This window comes from Schistocerca americana, chromosome 2 (genome assembly GCF_021461395.2).
Source record: "Schistocerca americana isolate TAMUIC-IGC-003095 chromosome 2, iqSchAmer2.1, whole genome shotgun sequence".
Classification (NCBI taxonomy): domain Eukaryota; kingdom Metazoa; phylum Arthropoda; class Insecta; order Orthoptera; family Acrididae; genus Schistocerca; species Schistocerca americana.
In genome coordinates this window covers 441,869,437-441,892,482 of record NC_060120.1, presented here as the reverse complement: position 1 = coordinate 441,892,482, position 23,046 = coordinate 441,869,437, and the positions used below count along the sequence as shown (strand labels likewise).

Sequence of the window (23,046 nt, the reverse complement as noted above, 5' to 3'; positions counted from 1 at the left end):
GTTGCCAACCTAAAGAACTATATGCTGAAAATTAACCTTTGTTTATTTCTATTCTCCTTATATCTGTATGTGTCTGTGGCTAGTAGGTGATCGTTATAGGAAGTTAAAGTGAATGCCGAAGTTGTCAGACGGTGGTTGAAAGGTTTGGTGTTCAGCTGATTTCAGTTTTGGTTTAAATGTTTTGTGGAGGGGTTCATGTAAGAGTAAACTCACTGCTTACATTAATAGATAACATAGTAGAAAGACGTTTCAACAGATGATTATTATCAGAATACTAGCACCCAACCCCTTTGTCCTCACTCTTACATGAACTCCTCCACAAGATATTTAAATCAAAACTCGAATCAGCTGAACACGAAAATTTTCAACTACGCTCTGGCATATATTACATTCACATTCAATTTTCTCAACTCAGCCTGACTAACTATGTCATTCACGTAAGCTCTATAATTTTTAGTGTTTAATAAAACAGCTGTTGCATGCACACAACAGAGATAATGAACCAGCAGCAATCGCAAACAATAGTCTGGTAACGCTTTGGGCTACTTAAATGGCGGCAGGCCCCACCTACTCTGGCTTTAAAACTGCGTAAATCTCCCTTCTTATTTCACAAACAGTGCGAGTGATGGTTTGTGTGCGTGTGGTTTGCTGCATAACGGAAGAGGCACAGTATCTAACAACTTCAAAAAGACAACTACAGTGCAAGACAGGAAGCACAACACAAAATCATTGTAAATATTTGATCGTGACAATGAGAAACGCGTCGCTGTAAGCATGAAAAGCTACGTAAGTGGTGCAGTGTTTCATTATTTGATGAATGAATGACAGTTGTGGGCTTTCCAAAAACATCGATTATGATTAATGAAATTGAGTTAAACGTTTCAACTTCCCAATTTGTGGATGTCGCTTCTGGGCAAAATAGTGATACAAAATGTTAATTGAAGACATCTTAATTATTCCTGACGTCACTCTCCTCGTTAACATCCATTTTCTTACTTATTTCGATTAAATACGTATGATAAAAAATGATAAACTTGTCTCATTGGTTTTGGTAACACAAATTTTGTTGCTGATTGACAATACATTGCACATAATTAGCACCAATGTTAATAAGCTGCAATGTAGTAAATGCCCAAGCGTTATAAATGCTAGAAATTATCTAATTTGAAGAAAAATTATCGTTGGTTTAGTTGGCAAGGAGTGGCTGCAGTATTTCGCTGGCTATGTAACTGGTATGCAGTTTAGTTTGACTAATGTATGTCTAACAGCATAGCATGCTTATTTCTGCCTATGCCACCTGCACTCTAAAGTGAGGCAACTTCATGTGCAATGTCAGTTCTAGCAATGAGAGTAGTGTGTGACACCCAATTATCGGATCCTATGATTGGATCCTTGTATGGAAGAGAAAGTGATGTTGACAGAGGATAGTGAGATCCTGTTTATTTTAATAGATCACACTTTATATATGCAACACATTTCTACAGAAAAATATCTCAAGGGAATAAAATTACACTAGAATGTCCTAAATTTTCACAAGGTTTGTTTATATACAGTTCCTTTATAAGGCTAGAAGAAATCTAGTATTTGCTTTCTTCAATGAGAATGCTACGAGACTGAACACAAAAAGCAATAGCATGCTTGTGTTGATCTATTTGGAGCAGGCTTATTAAGGATTTTGGAGCCAGTCAGAAAAGATTCATCTGATCAGTTGAAATTAGTTTCAACCGTCCAATGGCCGTTACTCGAACAGCTGATACCCAGTTACAAATCACAGGAACTGGGAGAACGCCAGTGTCGAACGCATTCGCGTGCTCCAACAGTTGCAACTGTATCCCAAACGAACCTTATGTGACACTACTTATCACTTGAAGATGCTGTTTAATGCAGTGAAACCAGTTATGTGAATAATCGTCGATTAACAGCTTTTGCAGTTTTACTGAAGTTCAAGTAACCTTCCAGAATATAAGTCGGTTCTCCAGTATCTCACGTTTTAGATACACTTCAGTGATAAATTTCCAGAAACTGTAATTCACTGTATCAGTCAACTTTTCAAAACTAAAGAGTGTTTCTTTTCCTTCTACCATCTTACGCTTACACTCAATAGTTCTACAAATAACTCTTGAAATTTTCTTTAAAAAACATGGGTAAACAAAACACAGTACCAGTATGTTGAACACGCAAGTCATGGTGTACACAGTTTATATCGTATGTGTGCTATCGATCTCTATTTTCGATTTCCGAACAAATTGTACTTTATGGACGTGGAAATTTACATAATCTATTTTTGTAATGTCTTCCAGAGTAAATAACCTGTTGAATATTTGCTCCAATCATTACTTCAAAGAATGGAAGGTGAATTTTATACTTAAATTAATTCATGCTCCCATGATATAGCGACGTTTGTTGGTTCTATCTACACACAGTTCTCCCCCCTGTAATTTATTTCCGTTACAGAGTGAATGAGGCTGCACAGTGATCAGCACACTAGACAGGAGGATGATAGTTCCAATCCACCTCTGGCCATCCAGATTTAGGTTTTCTGTGATTCCCCTAAACTACTGCAGGCAAATGATAAGATGGTTCCTTTGAAACGCCCTCCACTTTCCTCCCATATCCTTAACAAAAGAATCTGAGATTGTGCTTCGACTCTAATGACCTCAGTGTCGAAGGAACGTTAAACCCTGATCTTCTTTCATGTTTTCCTCCGTAATTACAGTTTATTTAATGTGATTTATTTTGTTTCTAACTATTTTTATCCTTATTTCACGTGATGCATTCGGTCTTGATTTCAAGGTGATTAAAAGCTGGTAATTTTTTACCTGTTTGTTCTAGTACATGATCAAGAAACAAAATTCTCATTTGCAACCTTTTTCGTAAGTCATCTCTAATAACAAAATAGAAGTGGTTTCTTCCTAAGTTGAGTTCAGAGACACGTAATATATTTCAAGGAACGTTTGACTGATAGTTTTGTTAAAAATCACCACAAATGTTGCAATATTACTGTTGTTAGTACCAGAAGTGTTTTTTTACTATAGATCACATACTATGATGATGTTAGACAGGCCATATTTACATAGTTTTAAACAAAATATATAATTTTACCATTTCTTACAAAGAATGAAATTTTTTGACATGTACTTAAGCAAGAAATATGCCCTCTGAAAAAGATACTGCAATTGTAACTGCAAAAACATTGTCCTTTAAATGAAATACATTAGAGTAGCATTAGAAACTCCAGGGTAAAACAATTAACAAACTACCATGAAGCACTTCTGGTGTACTCTTTCAATGAGAAACATATAAATTGTCACACATCTATTGGATGAATATTTTTGTGCATAACTATTCAGTAATAAAAATGAAGGTCTTAAAATCAGACTGAAACACGATTATCGACATGACCTATGCCTATCGTATTTAACTTCTTTGTCTGTTTTTGCTTAATGTGACTTCTGTATCACCAAGCTCTTTGATATAATATCTGTGTGAATGTTTTATTCATTATTTGTGACTATTTATGTAATTGTAATTAGTCTATGGATATAATTTCAAAAGTAACTTAGTGTAAAAGAATGGAAATGTTAAAACTTTACTTGTAATACCGGTTCATGCATTGTGAAAGTAGGTTTGTAATCATGTAAGACTTGGACAGAACTGGCTAGATGGGAATAGAAAAGATGGATCTGGTGGTCGAACTGTAAGGCTCCTAAGTGGCATGAGCCAATGGGTGGCTAGAAGGCATAATGCACACATCTTGTGAACCAGACGATGCAAGAGGAACTACAAGATTATATAATATGGCCTCAGATGTGGATATATTAGGCTTATTATTCATGGCATACTTTGATTGGCTCTGTACTACGAAAATCCAACGCTAAGAAGAGGATTTTCAAGCTAGTTACACAGCAAGAACCATGGATCCTTTAATCCAACTTTTCTGAACAGTACAGCTCCCCTGGTAAAATTAAATCAAATCAAACACAATAACAAGCGTCTGACTGAACACTCTGTCTTCACTTACAAGTAAATGCCCTGTTGCCACATCATCATAATCATATATGCAGGCGGTTGTAGAGTACTTAACTATGTATGCAGCGGTAAATGGTAGGCAAAATGGTAAAACTTTTGTTAGTAGAAATCAGAGAGTGCTTTCTTTTACACCACATCAGATTTGCAGCGAGCAGGACTAACTCAGTGTTTTATGGTAGTTTGGCGAAAATTTAGTGGCAGGGCTGAGTCATGATCACTACATATGACTTGATTCATAACTGAACTAGATAACACAGCAGGTTAGGTCCTAATTTTGTTGTCTGTGTGTAGCTGGATTACTACAACCTGTTGAACAAGATTATGCCTCAAATTTTCAACTGGGTCACAAGAAGCACTATGAAATGTTACTTTCTGATTAAATAGTAGAATATGCTCCAAATGTTAATTAAGGAAGAATAAATTTTCTCTGTGTAAATAAATCTGTAAAGTAAGCAGAAAAGGTCATGATTTAATGTAGGGAATGTATTTTTGTTCTGTTCTGATAAAGAATGTTCCAGAAAAATGTTTACATATTGCTCTGTAAAACAAGTTGAAAGCAGTCGCTGTAATTTGTTTTTGACTATATAAAAGCAGGAGCTTATGAGCTGTCTCTCTCTCTCTCTCTCCCTCTGTTTCTCGTTGTTTTCGATGGCTGCTTCATAAAATGTAAATATCGCTCTCATAACTGTAACTTATGGTTAAATAATTACGTTAATTTTATTATAAAAGCCTGTTTGAATTAAGAACCTTCTTTTCTCTTCGATTAATGCCATTTCTCAATTTATTATGTCGCATTTTAGGACTTTTTCAGGCTGCAGCGCGGGAGGGTTGGCGACGAATTGTTTGGTGGCGCAGCTGAACGCTAGTAATGTTCAATAGGCATTTACTTTATCTAACTTTTATTTCAGCGTCCCTGAGGTCTCTTTTATCAATCTTTTCTATCAGTATCTGGGCAAGGTTATTATGCAAAGTGGGTGATTTTCAGATCGGTCACTGGCCTCTAAACAATGCGGTTAGTCAACTTTCTCATGGGTCTGATGGGAGTCTGATGCTGGATTTTCCATGCTGCATTGCAGCAGAATTGATTTAAAAGTTTAATAACACTATTTTTTAAATATCAGTAAAATTATAACTAGTAATTCTGAGATGTTTCAGAAACAAGCTAATGTAGCAGCAACACACTATCTTTGTTCATATACGTGAGTAAGCATTGCAGAGGTGCTTCTTCAACCAATTTGTGACATGGTTTTTGCAACTGACACTCTACTATCTCTAGCTACTCCCTTGCTAAAGACTAGATTTAAAAAAGCTAACAATTCGATATTTTTGTACATCACGAATGTCAGATAAAGCGTACCACGAGATTTACTGTATGGTCGAAACAAGACAAATGCTGAATGCCTTCGATGCCGTGGTGACAGCTTTCATGTTTCCAGCATTGTCAGTTACTGTATTTGTCACTCTACCATTTAGATTCCTTTCATTTGTGGTTTCCAAAAATGATATTGCGATTTGAGAGGATGTGTTAGCATCCGCGAAACATACAGTATTCAACGACAGGCTTTGTAAGGTCAAGTATCATCTATGAAATGACACATCACTACTATGTACAGTTCAGTGGTCAAAGACGTCCACATGTCTGTTGTCAACGATATGTGCTGAGCAGCAGATATCTTGGCCATGACATCGTTTTGTTGTGCTCATATGCTTCATCAAACATTTGATGGAGCCTCTTCCTCATCAGAATATTGTACTAAGTCTCCAACAGATGTACGAAATTTTAGAAACCGGTTACCTTAATTTCTGATAAAGCCTGGTAATCGTTAATCACCATCCTGAGAAATGCGTTGTCAACTTTGATCTGCCTTGGATCATTAATTAGGACAAGAAATGGCTAAAAGAGCAGAGGAGACACGATAGTTTTCAATAGAATTCTGACTGATGGCTTTTAGCACTATAGGACTTAACATCTGAGGTCATCAGTCCTCTAGAACTTAGAACTACTTAAACTAAACTAACCTAAGGACATCACACACATCCATGCCCGAGGCAGGATTCGAACTTGCTACCGTAGCAGTGGCGCGGTTCCAAACTGAAGCACCTAGAACCACTCGGCCACAACGGCCGGCGAATTCTGACTGAAATCGACAAAAAATGAAAACTGCTCTTTTGGTCATCACCTTAGCGCAAATTATCTGTTACGATAATAGGTCCAATAAATACATATATGGCTGCCCCAAAAAAATACCATATTATAAGCTAGAGGCGATGTGGGCAGAGCCATAAGGAACACTAAACTAGCTAGAGCCCTATGCAAACACCCATGAGGAAAAGTACACTGTCCGTGGAGTCCGAAAACCCAGCGAGACGGCGCTAGAGAAAGTGTGACTGTACCGAGTTCATCATAAGAATAAACCTAATGCAAACATTACTCCACGTATTGTTCCACGTTTGCCTAAATCTCACAGGATTTCGTTTCACGTGGACTAGAAGCCAAACTGTGTCCGGTAGTCAAGTACGATAATAAAGATACGTTTTATGCTGTATTACACGCACATGAACTGAACGTTAATGCAGGACAACAGCTTTACTTGTGCATTTAACTTGGACAGCATTGGCCAGCTAGCTGGTCCAGTTAATCTGCAATGATGTGAGCAGTTGCAGTTCAGATGAAAAAAGAGATGAGCAGAGAAACAATATAGCTTCCAAGATCATTTAATTTTTAAAGAGAATGAAATAATATTCGGCAAAACCCAGCACTACTGCATGCTTCTTGAGTGACCAGACGGAAAGCATATAATTCTCTCGTTCTCACTTAGCGTAGTATTCCAATTACAAACAAGAATGATGAAAATTCCTATTTTAAACACAGGGTAAGTTTTCTGAGCGAGCTATGTGTGATGCAAATCATACTGCAGGGATTTCAACCTACTGATCACTGAAGCCACTGAAGGTATTAATTACAGTCGGTCGCCTGGAAATCTCCTAGGTCTTATCCTATCCGAATCCGAGAAATACATTTCAGCTGTGGAACTATCACCCGCTATGTAGACAAGGAGTAGATCAACAACAGAGACCACATAGCCACCCATGCGCCGCATTTTCTCCTCTTCTTTTATGGTGTGCCGTTCTACGAGCATATCCTGCCAGTGTACGGCAGTGAAATGTGAAAAAGCTGTGTGCATTAGTTCCATTACGTCTGGCAGCTTAAAGGGGCTTGTTAATTCTGGCGCCAAGTACCTCAACTTGGCTGCAGATCAGTTCTGTTGGATTCATATTGTACTGATACAGTGGCAAATGTAAAAAATGCAACGTTTGCATGGTGAGCTCGATGACATGAAAACGATTGTTTCTCATGTTCCTATTACTCTTATGGCTCTGGTTCTTGTGAGACTATATCTGTGGTATAAAACAATGGGCATAATCCAAATACAGAGTATTTGGTTTTTTCATTTTTATCCTAAAAATTAAGTTGTTACATTTTCTTAGTTTAAGTAACCTTTATTAACAATCTTTCATAAAATATCGCTATTAAGAATTTATATTTGAAATAAACACAGGAATTTCACGTGCAATATTTAATTAGATAGAAGAAGACATGCATTATTCACAAAAAACGGTGATGAATTTCACAGTTACGAGATGTAGGTATTTCGCATTGAGCGAAAGGAAAAGGATGACCAGGGCAAGAGTTGAACCAGCAATCCACGAACTCCTCCAGATTATTAGTCTACGAGGCTGTCCGCCCCCGGTAGCTGCGTGGTCAGCGCGACAGACTGTCAATCCTAAGGGCCCAGGTTCGATTCCCGACTGGGTCGGAGATTTTCTCCGCTCAGGGACTGGGTGTTGTGTTGTCCTAATCATCATCATTTCATCGCCATCGACGCGCAAGTCGTCGAAGTGGCGTCAAATCGAAAGACTTGCACCAGGCGAGCGGTCTACCAGACGGGAGGCCCTCATCACACGACATCATCATCATCAGTCTACTAGGCTACTGATTCCGCTATGCATCAAACGAGCATTTGTATGTCAACTCTATCAAACACAGTCTTTTAAAAAACTTCAAAGCCGATTTTTTTTATAAATTTATGAAAAACGTTAAGAGCAACCCATATCTTGGCAATTTGTAACTAGGTTCAAATTCACTACGGAGCAGGAAGCAGACTCAACCATTTTCATACTGCCTATTAACAGCGTGACAATCAAATTACAACAATACAGAGACAGTGACTGTACACAATGATTGAAATAAAAACTACATAACTAAACTGTGATTAAGAAAAGTGTAGATGGCTGTTAATACATTAGAATATCTTAAAGTTTCATTTAACGTAACTTAGTAATAAGACATCCAATATATAAGTAGGACCTACTTCCTAGAACATAACAACACCAGTCTACTGCTTCTACCAATCATTGCATTTGTGTTTGTTTACATCACATTTATTCTTATGATGAACAGAGCATAGTGCACCAAGTGGTGAAGTGTGAAAGAGGGAGAGGTGTTGTACATAAACATAGATTACAGTTCAAATCAGCAGGTGATATAAAATATGGATGGTGCATGGATGTAAAACTAATACAGTAAATTCTGTATGATGGAGAGTATTTAATTTTTATAATGAATATTATTCTATGCAATTTGAAAAGCAGTGGAGAATTTATGAGTATATAACAATTTTACATGCAGCAAAGTTCGCTGTCGAAAACTATGAAAATGTGCTATATGATTAGGTGGTCAACATTTCCTGAAATATTACTATGTTTCAGTTCTGTCTGCGCATGTAAGGTGAGCTCAGGAGATTTTTGCAAGGCTCTGAAAATCGCTATGTCTTCTAAAATATTAAGTTGTTGCACTTATTCTCCAAATATATAATTTGCATACTTCTGTGTATGTGTGTCATCTGTTATGTAAATGTGGACTTAGTGCTGATCCTGAATTCATGAAATTTGTTTGCTCTTTAAACCGAGTTGAAAAGCTTCTGCTGGTTTTGCCTGTATGTTAGTTGACCACAGTATTATTGCACATGGGAATGAGGCACTTCAATTGGCTTATCATGAGATTTATCGCTGTATTTCACGAGCACATGATGAAACACTTAATAGTATACTCACAACAATGTTGAAATCATTCACAGTATAATGCGTTTTCGTTAGTCACCACTGTACTAGTTTATTGTAATATCACTGTATGTTTCAGACAATGGTCACAGGAGACCAAGTGTGATAATCTCATGATCAGGTAACACATGGCATCACGTTGTTAACAAGGGATGCAGTAGACACCTGATAACTTAAACCTATCACAAAGCATACATTCCTTGTGTCTAAATTTTTGGCTGTAGTTCTTAGGAATATAATAAACCAGGGTTATGTTTCTTGAAACCAAGCATTTGTTAGGCTATAAAAATATTAAAAAAAACAGAATCCTATGAGACTTTTTTTCTAGTGAAAGCTGTAGATTAGATTAGTACTTGTTCCATAGATCATGAATACGATACTTTGTAATGATGTGGAACGTGTCATGTTAATAAAAGGTGTTTATACAAGATATTACATTACACAAAATATTACGTGACACTTAATATTTTAAATTTTTTGTGTGGGGGTGGGGAAATTACTCACTTATTATATCCAAAAATTCATCTAATGAGTGGAAGGAGTTGCCATTCAGAAATTCTTTTAATTTTCTTTTAAATGCTATATGGCTGTCTGTCAGACTTTTAATGCTATTAGGTAAATAATCAAAGACTTTTGTGGCAGCATAATTTACCCCCTTCTGAGCTAAAGTTAGATTTAACCTTGAGTAGTGAAGATCATCCTTTATCCCAGTGTTGTAGCCATGTACACTGCTATTACTTTTGAATTAGTTCGGATTGTTAATAACAAATTTCATAAGTGAATTTATATACTGTGGGGCTACAGTGAAGATCCCTAGCTCTTTAAATAAGTGTCTGCAGGATGATCTTGAATGAGCTCCTGTGTTGACTATTGTGGCAAGAGAGTTGATGGTTTTTGGTTGGGATGAAAATTGTGCCACTAGCAAGCTGAAGTTCGCTCTAAAATTTTTTGTTACAACTGTGGATGAATCTGGTTGGCTATAGGAGGACCGAGTTATAAGTTTATGTCTGCCCTTGACACTGAGCTTTGCACAGATGATTTCAGACGCAACTTCAGTATCTATCTCTGTGGATTAGAAATTTTCTTGTCTACAGCTAAGAATGCGCCATTTCCATTTTCCATTAGTGTAGTTGGCCCAACTATAGCAAACTGATGACACTTTATTGTAAATTCAGGCAACACAAATAGTTTATGATAGGTAGTTATATCTGTTAGTTAACGCTTTAAGTCGTTATGCGGCTTCAAAGATTCTATTTTGTAATGTATATACAGTGCTTAATGAACAAAACCCTGTAGCACAAGTATCTATTTTACAAACTAGCCAATCTGGTTCATCGTTCATGATTCACAGTCTCAGTTGCAATTTGCCTATCTAACGCCTTCCAGGGGCAAACGCAATTTGATTTTCAATATTTCATATAATTTTTTACTGAACTTAAAAGTCTGTCATAAACTACTCATAAAGAGATATAATTGTGTGTTAAAGGTTTAACACAGTCAAGACTTACAGTTAGCAAAGTCAATATGACAATTACTCAAATTACATTCATCCAGTATTTGAGAATGAGAGCACTTAGCGACTTCGTACAAACTTTATACATATTTTGAAACCTTTAGCAAACTTTTCCTCGCTGAAATCCCCTAACCAAAAAAAAGATGAAAGGAAAAAGTTCATTGCTTACTACATGTTGGATCCTCTTGCAGTAAAACTCTGGCATAAGGCTTGACGTTTTAAATTATAACTTAATTCCTAACCACATCTATCACATCTAGATCTATACTCTGCTTACCACCACGAGGTACATCACAGAGGGTATGTCCCATTGTACCAGTTTCAGGGTTTCTTCCTGTTCCATTCACGTACAGAGTGTGGGAAGAATGATTGTTTAAATGCCTCTGTCCATGCAGTAATTATTCTAATCTCATGTTCCTGATCCTTATATGAGTGATATGTAGGGGTTTGTAGTATATTACTGGAGTAATCACTTAAAGCCGGTTCTGGTAACTTTGTTAATGGACTTTCTAAGGATAGTTTACATTTATCTTCAAGAATTTTTCCAGTTCACTTCCTTCAGCATCTCTGAGACACTTTCCCATGTCTGAAACAGACATGTGACCATTCGTGTTGTCCTCTTCTGTATATGTTCAATATCCCCCATTAGTCCTATGTGGTAAATGTTTCAAACACTTGAGTAATATACTAGAACCGATCACACAAGTGATTTGTAAGCTATCTTCTTTGAAGATTGACTGCACTTCCCCAGTATTTCACCAATAAATGGAAGTCTACCACCTGCTTTACCCACAACTTAACTTACGCGAACATTCCATTTCATATCCCGATAAACTGTTACACCCAGGTATTTGTATGTGTTGCCCGATTCCAGCAGTGACTCATTGATGTTATAGTCATAGGAAACTACGTTTTTTTTCGTTTTTGTGAAATGCAAAAATGTACTTCTCTGAACATTTAGAGTAAATTTCCAGTTTCTGTACCACTTTGAAGTCTTATGAAGATCTGACTGAATACTTATGCAGCTTCTTTCAGGTAATATGTCATCATAGATAAACGTATCATCTGCAAGAAGCCTGATTTTACTATTTATCTTGTCTGCAAGGTGATTAATATACAACATGAACAGCAAGGGTCCCAACATACTTCCCTGGGGCACACTGGAAGTTTCTTCTACATCTGACCGTGACCCTCTATACAACATAACATGCTGTGTTCTCCCTATCTAATTGTCCTCAATCCAGTCACAAATTTCACTTGACACCCTCTATGATAATACATATGAACACCTGATTGCCTTGATCCAAAGATTTCAGTATGTCATGCAAGAAGTAAGTGAGTTGGGTTCCACATGATCGATGTTTTCGAAATTAAAGCTGGTTGGCATTGATTAGGTATTTCTGTTCGAGATACCTCATTATGTTTGAGCTCAAATATGTTCTACGATTTTACAACAAATCAGTATCATGGATACTCAACAGTGGTTTTGTGGATTACTTCTACTACACTTCTTGTAGACTGACATGATACGTGTCTCTTTCTAAGAAATGGGCACAGTCTTTTGTTCAAGGGATCTACGATAGATTATTGTTAGAAGTGGGACTAGCTCAACCGCAAATTAAATATAGAATTTGACAGGGATTCGATGGGGCCCTGGAACATTATTCAGTCTTAACCATTTCAGCTGTTTCTCAGCGCCACTGCCACTAATACTTATATCATGTATCTTTTCAGTGCTACCAGAATTAAACTGGGGCACTTATTTTGGATTTTCGTTTGTAAATGGAGTTCGTTTGAAAATGGAGTTAAGTATTTCAGGTTTTGCTTTCCTACCCTCAATTTCCTGTCTCGTTTGCTAGGGACTGGACACCTAACTTTGGTGCCACTAATAGTCTTTATATACGACCATAATTTCTTTGCGTTCTGTAAAAGATAACTTGACAATATTCGGCTACAGCAGTCATTGAAGGCATTGTGCATTGCTCTCTAGACAGCCAAGCGCATTTCATTCAGCATATCTCTATCTATAGCCCTAGCTTTGTTTTCCACTTATTATGCATTTATCTTTGTTTCTTTAGAAGTTTCTTTACAGTGACTGTATACCATGGAGATTTCCTCCCATTACGAACTGTTCAACTGGGTACATATCTATCCAGTGCATGGTCAACTATTCTTTTAAACCTGAGCCAGAGTTCCTCTACATGCCCTGCCCAGTGCTGAAAATTACAAGTTCCTCATTGAGATTTGAGACTGCTGATTTTTTATTTAGTTTACAGTTTTCCTTTGTACTTTGGTAATCATTGTTGCCACAACCACATCATGGTCACTGATACCAGTTGTGATGTGAACATCCACAGAGAGGTCAGGTCTGTTTGTTGCCACTAGATCCAGTATATTTGCAGCATGGGTATGGTTCCTAACTATCTGTTCTAGGTAGTTTTCAGATGTCTTATCATGCCCACCATTAACAAAACTGTAATTTTCCCAATTAATTGTTGGATGATTAAAGTCTTCACTGATGATTACAGTATGATTGGCGAACTTATGTATAAGCGAACTGAGGCTTTCTCTAATGCTTTCTGATACATCAAGCGATGACTCTGGTGGGTGACAGAAGGATCCAATTATCATTTTATGCCCACCCCTGATACTGAGTCTTGCCCAAACAATCTCACATGCAGCTTCAGTTTCTATCTTGGTGGATCTTGTCTACAGGAACGAATACACCACTTCTATTTCCCTTTTGCCTATCCTTCTGATGTACACTTAAACTTCCCACAAAAATTTCACTTTTGTTAATTTTAGGTTTCAACCAACTTTCTGTACCTAGCATTATGTGAACTTCACCGCTCTTCACGAACACTTCAAACTCTGGCACTATGTTGCAAATGCTTCGGTAGATTATCATTAGAATTGTAATACTCTCACTTGTGGTACTTCTTGGTTTCCTACAACTATGGTTATATGAATTGGATGGAGAGTCATCTAATCCAAAAAGCACTTGTGTTCATCCCACACACAGTCAGCCACCTGAATAGCAACCTCTGATGTCTAGTGCACCCTACAGTTCTCAACCCTATGGTGCAAGTCCACGAAGTCGCAGCCTAACTTCTCACAGGATGGACAAAATCTGTGGTTCAGTCACTCTACTCGACACACAACCAAAGGGCCACAATCACACTTTGTTGCATCCTGTTCCCTCAATGGCTGCTGGAACAGCCTCTTCAACATGTTGAATGGGACCCTAAGGCAAACATACAGAGTGCACCTGGTGTCCTTTCCTACAATTGCTGCCATTTTAATAAGAGCTACCGTCAATTGTTGAATGTTTGAACTCCTGGCAATTAATAGACCCCTACTGTTTTGCGTTTGCCTCCTCCTTACACTGGACAAAACAGGTTTCCCCAAAATAGGTGCGGCGAGTCTCATTGGCACATTTTCAGTTTCAGTGAAAGACAGCACCTCAAACTTGTTGGTTAGGGGGATCAGTACAAAACCCTGAGTCCTCGCTGGTCCCCATCCACATTGTTCAGGACGCCTAGATCTACCACCGACATGCCACTCGGAGTCAAATGGATGAGTAATGATAGATCCTGTGCTTTATGCAGTGGAAACAGTATCCACTGGAGAGGATAGTACATGAAGTATCTCTGGTATAGATACCTGAGGTATATGACTTTCAGGAGCTCTTTCAATACGCTGATTTGCAGCAGCTGCCAGTCGTTTGACGGTAGCAAGAGTGATTTCCAGCTGCTTGCAAACGTCACCCATGTCATTCTGTGTTTGAGTACGGGATTTACATTGCGACTGCATTTTGGCTGATGTGATGTATTAAAAGACAGTGAACAATTAACTTTAAATAAATCCCACTGCTTATATTTTAATCTGCTGAGATAAAAGTTACTAATTCCCTGTAAGAATTGAAGCAGATACATAAAATGAGAATTCTATTAAGGCAACACAAAAATCTGTAGTAAAAATGACTAGTTTCCAAAAACGTTTTGATGTTAATTATAGTAGTTGGCAAACTCGAAGACAGAGTTAATTTACGATAAATACAGATAGTATATAGGTCTACTCCTGCTTAAGGGAAAACTAGATGTAACGCAATATGTTAGTTAGAATATCTGCTGCAGTAACTAAATCGCAAATGGTGATTTGCTACAAGTTATGCATAGATTATGCAAAGGAAAATAGTGGCTTCTCAGAATTCTAAAAACACAAGTTTGTTTGCGTTGATATACAATGAAATTCTTGGGTGGTGTATTCTTTGTCTGAACTGCTAATTTGCTACGAAACAAATTACATATCTAAAACACTCATACCAGTAACTTATGAAAATAGTTTTGTAAGCATCCGAAAATTCTCAAGTTAACTTGTTTCTCACATAATTGTACAATGAAATTTTCTTTTGAATGAGGAAAGGCCTACTGTACCTAAATATTTTAAAAGAGCACCATTTAGTTTAAGAATAAGATTGACGATAATAATCCTCGTTTATTGCGGCACTCGTGAATGTGCGAAATTTCACAGTAAATCACAATACATGCGGGTATGCAAATTTAGAATTTTAAATCGGCACACCATTTTGTACACGCGGTCTCGCGCAAGGGAAAATTCCTAAGTTATGTTTTATATATAAATAAACGTGTGTATTTCATGCGTTTTTAAATTAGGTGATTCTGTACACACTTGTACACTGGCGTGCCGACGAGGAACGCTGCAGCGAAAGTTTATCCCGATCAAAATCGCTAAAATGTGCAGCACCAACAAAGCACGTCTTCTGCTTGTTGCAGCTACCAATGCACTTCACAAAACTTTTTAAATATTGTATCCACATATACCTCTGAATGTACTTGGAAATTTATATCATTGTACGATAAACAGACAAGACTCTTGCGACAGCAAGTTCAGAAGATGGGACGTCATAATACTCAAATGCGTGAAAAAATATCCTTTGCTTAAAATGGATCGCAAATTACACTCATTCTGGTCATCCAGTGTTTCATAGTGAGAACAGTTAGCGACTTCCAACAAACTTTAAACATAATTTCAAACCTTATATAAATGTGAGACTTCGACTCTTTAAAGAGTCGCCGGCTTACTGGTGTTGGTCACTAATAATGAACTGAGACTCGATGAGTACGATAACTGCGGTACCGAACTGTGGACAATATTTATTTCCTGTTCTACTGCGTGCGAACTGGGTGGAAAATGTGAACATCTATGAGTTAAGATCACCTTTGACTATGCATTGGAGCGTCTATGGAGTCAACTATGTTTGGAGAAATCTGTGCGGTGGTCTGATTTGATAAGGTTATGGCAGAAAAGTAGAGGAAAATACCGTCGTCATAAAAATATATATGTATACTCTCATGTATCCCTAATGGAGTAGATGGTCACGATCTGTACCGCGAGAATGACGAATGTATGACTGTCAAGTCGTACTTCGAAACAAAAAACAGTTAACTTTGACCTCGTAAGGAAACAGATGTTACAACAAAATGTCGGTTGTCGATGTCATTCGACATTACCAACGCAGCATAGAAAAATGCCAGGAAGATGAGGAAAGGGTGAGAATAACACATATTAAGAACTGCAGGACGCAAACTTTGTATATCATATCTCCTGTTGAAAAAACATTTCGGAAATTATGTTCCTTTCACGTTTAATACGCGTTGGTAACAGACACTGCTTGCAGTACGAGTTTCTCGTAGTAGGTGCCCAATGATTTCCTTGACACCATTTACTCAAGATCCGTGACTTGTTTTTCGTTGTTACATGAATGAACCAGCACAATGTTAAAGTAAGACACGTCCGGAATCGTGCAATGTCAAATCATTTGTAGCCGCGGAATAATGTACACTTTACTAACACAAAAATTAAATCATAGCCTCAAACCTATTTCCTGAAATGATGTTCACCATCTTTACCTCACAGAAAAAATAAAAAAAGATAAACACTGTCTTGTAGGAGGATTGTTTTTCTGGTATAGTGTATCGCACATGGTGGTGTATTTGAATTTAATTTTGTGTACATTTTATTTTGCCCATCTGTACTACATCTTTAAAGTTTTTCACGTAATTGTTTCATTTAGGTTGGTAATGCGAAAAGCATATAAACGCTTCCATTTAAAAAAATTGCATGCATGTTACACAGAATTTCAAGCAATAAAAATGCGCACTTTGTTACCTCACCATCCTCCCAGCATTCCTGTAGTTGTTGACTGTAGTGTAGCAGAAATGATAAACAAAGCCAACACCACAACCACGACCAGTAGCCCCGTAACTGTCACTTTTGGATAAAGGTCCCCTGTACGCATTACCGTATGTTATGGACTGCGTCTATACATTTCCCTGTTACTCCTGTGTTATTTTTAACGTCTTTTCACCATCTTTGGGCAAGCAGAATGATGGCCATCAACAAAACATAGATGGATCAACATGCTCCATTAACACACATTTGCTGCTCATTTACCCAGTTTCAGAATCTGTAAACTTCCCTTAGAAAGTAGTTCTGATGATCTGAAATCTATTTGCCGGTCTCTTTCAGTCCTGCACATCTTATTAACCTAATAAAGTATAACGGAAGGTGTATCATTCACATGTAGAATCTTCACAATAATGACTTCGGTTCAACCAGTGCCTTGTTTATGAAGTACTATTACTAGATTTTGTTGAAATTTAGTACATGAAGTTCAACGAGCATTTAATTGACGTTCATTACTTCATTCCATAATTTTAGTGTGGCTTGCAAGTGATCCATTGTGTTGTATTCATTTTTAAGTATATATTTTCTTCAGTTGATTAAAATCCAATGCTGTTTTTTATGCAGTTGGTGGTGAGTTGAGCAAATATTTTGTACACTGTGGAAAGAAGGCTGATGGATGTTTTTTACTTTTATGTCTGGCAATTCCCCTTTCTTGTGAAGTAGAACAGGTACACCGTTGTTCCATTTTGGGAAATTGTCTCCTTTCCCCGCCATTCTGTGAGGTACTTTACAAGCTCATTTAATATTACTTATCTTCCAGCATATCTACTGAAACAATACCTTTAGGTGCCTTTCCATTCTTCTTACTTGTGTTGGCTTTATGCACGTCATCTGCTGTTGCTCTCACTATTCATTGTTTGTTGTCATAATGCATCTCTTGAACTGTTCAGACTTTAAAGAATTCTTTGGTTGATTACATACAGTGCATAGGTGCATAATAAGTCGTATATTTTTAACATCATATTGGACAAGTTTAGTAATCATTGAGTATAAATGTGTCATGCTGAATGACAAAAAGAGAAACAGTGGGCTATGTATAACACAGTATACATAATGAGAAACATTTTAACAAATATAAATGAGATATGCTTGATATATGTTAATCAGTGAATATAAATGTATTGTGAAAATAAAGCAGAACAGTACGATACAATAACATTTTTGGAAAAGCTAAAGTGATATAATTGTCATATCATACAGCACCTTTAGAAGTGTACATCATTTTTATTATGTATTTTAAATTATTCTATTGTGTAGAAGGATTTTTGTTCAAGTCACCTTTCCGTAATATTTCTGAAGATGTTCAGTGATACACTGTGCTGTAAATGGTAACATTTTAAATAACTGTATCCCTATGCATGTGTAACTATTTTTTTTTAAGTTTAGTAATTGGTATGTCCATCATCTGCTTCTGTCATGTTATGTATATACCCTTGAAGTTTATGGCTATCTTTGTTTTCTGTCATATACACCAAGCAGCTGAGAATAAACAGCGATGCAACTGTCAGTATTTTGAACTCTTCAATGTATTACCTACATGATACATGGTTTCTTACTCCAGCAGTGCCTGTAATGACCTTTATTTACAAAATAAAAATTCTTTTTACTCCAGAGGAATTGTGCTAAAACAGTACTGCTTATGTGAGAGTGCTGTGAAAAAAGTCATAATAGGAGTTCAGCAGTATCTGGTCTGTCACTCAAGTCCTAAGTTTAATTAATTAGCATATAGGTAACTCTGGCTAACTTTTTGCATACATATTTAGTGTCAGTTTCTCAAATTAATTTTTGATCAATATGAATGCCAAGAACCTTAGTTGAGGCACTACAGTTGTTATGTAGGCTGAAATGAATATTTATAGTTTTAGAGTGGTTAGTTTGTAATTCATTTGCTCGAAACCATATACAGGATATTTAGCGTTGTTCTGCACTTTTTTTCCTCTTTGAGTGTGTCCAAGGCCCTATCAACTGTAACAAAGGCGGTGTCATCTGCATTTGATATGGAACTACAGTACTTGTCATCATATTGGACAAATCATTTATATAAATGATTGTACAGTTTTTTCTTTGTGGTTGTTTACTGTGCTGTTTGCTGTCTTAACTGATGAAGTGTGGTGTTTGCCCATTGCAGGTTACTTTCTTATTTTCTTTGTACCTCTTTTGTTTTTGCTGTTTCTGTTACCTATTTTTTTAATTTTATTTCTCATATGCTCTTGAAGTCACTTAGGTCACATTAATTCAGTGTATTCTATTGTTTTCCTATTTTCATGGCCCATTCTTTAATCTATTTCAGATTTTCTTTTCTGTTTGCTTTCTTCATACCTGCAAAGTATTTTACTGTCAATGTAAGTAGTTTTGTTAAATAATATCCCACCCCCGCTTCCCCCATGCCTCTTCCATCTCATATTTCAAAGAATTTGAACTCTTTTCTTAATTTAATCTAGCAAACCGTTCTGTTAAATAATTGTCATAATCCACATTTCTGACAGCCTGTCTGTGGGATGGTTTATTTCTAGCTTAGTATCCATTTTTACTGTGCATCTTGTGAGTCTATGACTGATTACAGCTCAAAAGTGGTTTAGGAATGCTACATCCTGTATAATTTAGCTGTTGTTTAATGAGATGTGAATAATTTTAATTTAGGTATTTTGCCTTTGCCAAGCTCATTTTTGATTTCTTTTTTTACTGAAAAACTGTGTTACAGGCAAACATATTCCACTAATGTAAGAGCTCTTGTTGTTTTTGATATCAAAACTGAAGTTTCACATCAAAGCATCATTTTGTAGTTTTTGTCTTACTTTCATATTAGCATCTCTGACTGTTATCTTGTAGTGGTACTTACCTCCATTTATCAGTAACTCCAACACACAAATATGTTGTTGGATGTATATGATGGGAAGTCTTATAGAGGTGTGTGTGAATTGGATATGTGGGCTTATGTATATAATGTCTATAAATCATTACGGGAATACTGAAGTGTCAGATTCCACCCATCTGCTTTGATCCATGATGTCATCAGTATGGCGGAAATGGCTATTCTAAGCACCTACAATATGACGCCTGTGATATCACTACATACACACAGCAACAAACGCGAAAATACATATAAATAAGACAATAACATCTCCCTCCAAAAATACAATCAAACTAACGGGACAACCGTGGGAAATTGGGGGTTTTAGGGAGGGGACAAGCTAAATATAACAATAAAAAAAAACCACAATCCCAAAACACACAAGATGACAAACAAAAAAGATAATTACAAAATCTACAGGAATCAGACACTTCCCTTGACCTATATAGGTCAACTATAACTGCTCATACGAAAAAACCAACACCTAAAACTATGAAAAACAAAATCCAAAGCACACACACACACACACACACACACACACACACACACACACACACACACTTATGTCATGGCTAAAAAAAAAGCAGATATATGGAATCACACGCTTCCGTTGACCCATCAGTACAAATGTTTACCAAATGGTTTCTGTCAAATAGGCCTCTACCAGTTGCCTTTCTCATCTTTGTTCTAAGCACCAAGTGTTCCTTATGTAATGACCACATCCTCAATGGGAAATTAACTCATTAACTTTTTTAAATCCCAAAATTCAGTTAAAGATATGAGTTGCATATATGCCTTTTGAGATGTATGTCTTTCCCTAAGTTATTTTTAACCATTTGTTTCTGATTACTGTTACATGTGATTCTTTCAGCTTTATGGAAATATAAAGTTTAAAACACACACACACGTGTAGTGTTTTACTTTACACATATATTTTCTTGAAGTGTAATCTTATCATTCAACTTCTGTTTAAAAGTATTTTATGCAGTATATGTTTTGTTACAGATGTTGCACTGCATCAATAAACTATGTCGCCTACCAATAACGGTTCAGCTTCTTAAGGAAACTGGTGTTGGCCGTACTGTAAATGCATTAAGGAAATATGAGGGACAAGTTGGAGAAGCTGCAAAGTATACTGTGATGAAATGGAAGCAGATGGTTGCTGAAGAAGAGTCCAGTGATGATGATGGAGAAGAAGCTGGAGATGAAACTGGAACTGAGATGCACACTGAAGAAATTGATGAAACAAATGCCATAGATGAAGAAGAAGAAGAAGAAGAAGAAGAGGAGGAGGATGATGGTGATAGTGGAGGTTACACTGTTTTGGTAAAGGAGAACAGTAGACATAGTCACAAAGAGACTCACAGTAAAAGCAGGAAGGATGAGAACCACAAGACAGACAGTAGTAGACATGAATATAAGTCACTCAAGGACAAAACTCACAAGGATGTAAACAGCAGCGAAAAAAAACATAAGGACAGTCATAAAACTCAAGATTCAAACAACACAAGAGAGAGACATTCACACAAGAGGAGGAGAGACTCAAGCAAAAATCACAGACGTGATGAAAAAAGAAAAAAGTATGATAGTGAGAATGAAAACGTTTCGGATGAAGGCTCAGAATCACAAGAAATGCTAATTGATGAGCGAGTGACTGAAGCAATTAATGCAGAACGTTATACAGATGAAGAACAGGAGGAGGAAGAAGGTGATGGTGATAATGATGTCGACGATGACAGTAATGATGTCAGCGACCGTGACAGCACGTTATTGGCTCCAGAGCATGGGTCACATTCAAAGCAGCACAGCAGCAGTTCAAGTAGTAGCCACCATCACAAACATCACAAAGAGTCACACCGAAAACATGATAAACATAAAGAAAAGAAGGTCCACAGTAGTGATAAACATAGTAGAAAGAGTGATAGTGACAAGGTAAATGAAAGGACAGGTGCTAGTGACAGCAAAGAAAAACATTCAAAGCATAAAGATCATAAACATGAACATAAAAATAATAAACATAAAGTCAGTAATAATACAGGTGAACTGAGGAAGGAAAAAAGTGAAAATGTGAAACAAAAAACTGATAGTGTTTTAAAGGACAGCAATTCATCAAAAACAGATTCCAAAAAAAAGACAAAGGAGAAAACAGATAGTGCATCAAAAACCAACACTTCACACAAGCACCATAAATCGTCTGATTCTAAACCAAAGGAAGTGAAAGAGAAAAAGATAAAAAAATCTGAACATGTCAATGATGAGGATGATGATGTTGGTGGTATTAGTTCCATGTCAGGTAGGAAACTTGTATATTTTTCAGCTCTAGTAGAGACAGTGAAAGAAGATCCCTGACAGCAGACAGCACTGTCACCAGCTTTCAAGTGCAAATAGCTGCAAGCAAAAACAATAAAGCTGTGACAACACTGAGATGTTGTCAGAGAGAGATATACAAAATCACGTGACATGACTGAGGTAGATGCAAGAACCGTGTCCTCTGCAGTTATCAGGGATCTTCGTTTGCTGACTGTGCTGTAGAGGAGTGGGAGTGGTGTGTGTTTTAGTTATTTATTTTACAAGGGTCGCCCAGAAAGTAATGCACCATATTTTTGTTATTCAACAGTTCTTTATGGAACATAATGAGAATTACACACATGAAAAAATGTAACAATACCAGAGAAGGGAAGTTGCTACTCAGCATGTAGCGGAGATGCTGAGTCGCGATAGGCACAACAAAAATATTCACACAATTATAGCTTTCGGCCATTGAGGCCTTTGTCAGCAGTAGACACACACACACACACACACACACACACACACAAAATTTGCACACACGTCTGCAGTCTCAGATCAGAAACCACACTGAGTGTAGAGTGTGTGTGTGTGTGTGTGTGTGTGTGTGTGTGTGTGTGTGTGTGTGTGTGTGTCTACTGCTGACAAAGGCCTCAATGGCCGAAAGCTATAATTGTGTGAATCTTTTTGATGTGCCTATCGCGACTCAGCATCTCCTCTATATGGTGAGTAGCAACTTTCCTTCTCTGGTATTGTTACATTCCATCCTGGATTTTCCATTGTTTGACACACGAAAAAATGATGTTTTATCTACACACCCCATTTTTTTCACGTTATCTCCATTCTGTTCTGGTGCATTCTTCCAGCGCAAAACAAGGGTGTGTATGCCCTGTTGGTACCAGTCCTTGTCCTGGTGGCGGAGCCAGTGTTTCACTGTTTGAATCACCTCCTCATTGTCCTCAAAATGTCATCCACA

At 37.1% G+C, this 23,046-nt stretch overlaps 1 protein-coding gene across 2 annotated transcripts in view; it reads left to right on the top strand.

Annotated features, from left to right (window-relative positions):
- Nucleotides 1–15,935: 15,935 nt before the first annotated feature.
- Nucleotides 15,936–23,046, top strand: part of LOC124593707 (transcription elongation factor B polypeptide 3) — a 161,950-nt gene continuing 154,839 nt past the window's right edge. For both annotated transcript variants that reach the window (XM_047132013.1, XM_047132014.1), the window contains exons 1-2: nt 15,936–16,236; nt 20,790–22,077. In XM_047132013.1, coding sequence (XP_046987969.1) covers nt 16,168–16,236; nt 20,790–22,077 — 1,357 coding nt within the window. In that variant the 5' untranslated portion in view covers nt 15,936–16,167. The remainder of the gene's footprint in view (nt 16,237–20,789; nt 22,078–23,046) is intronic.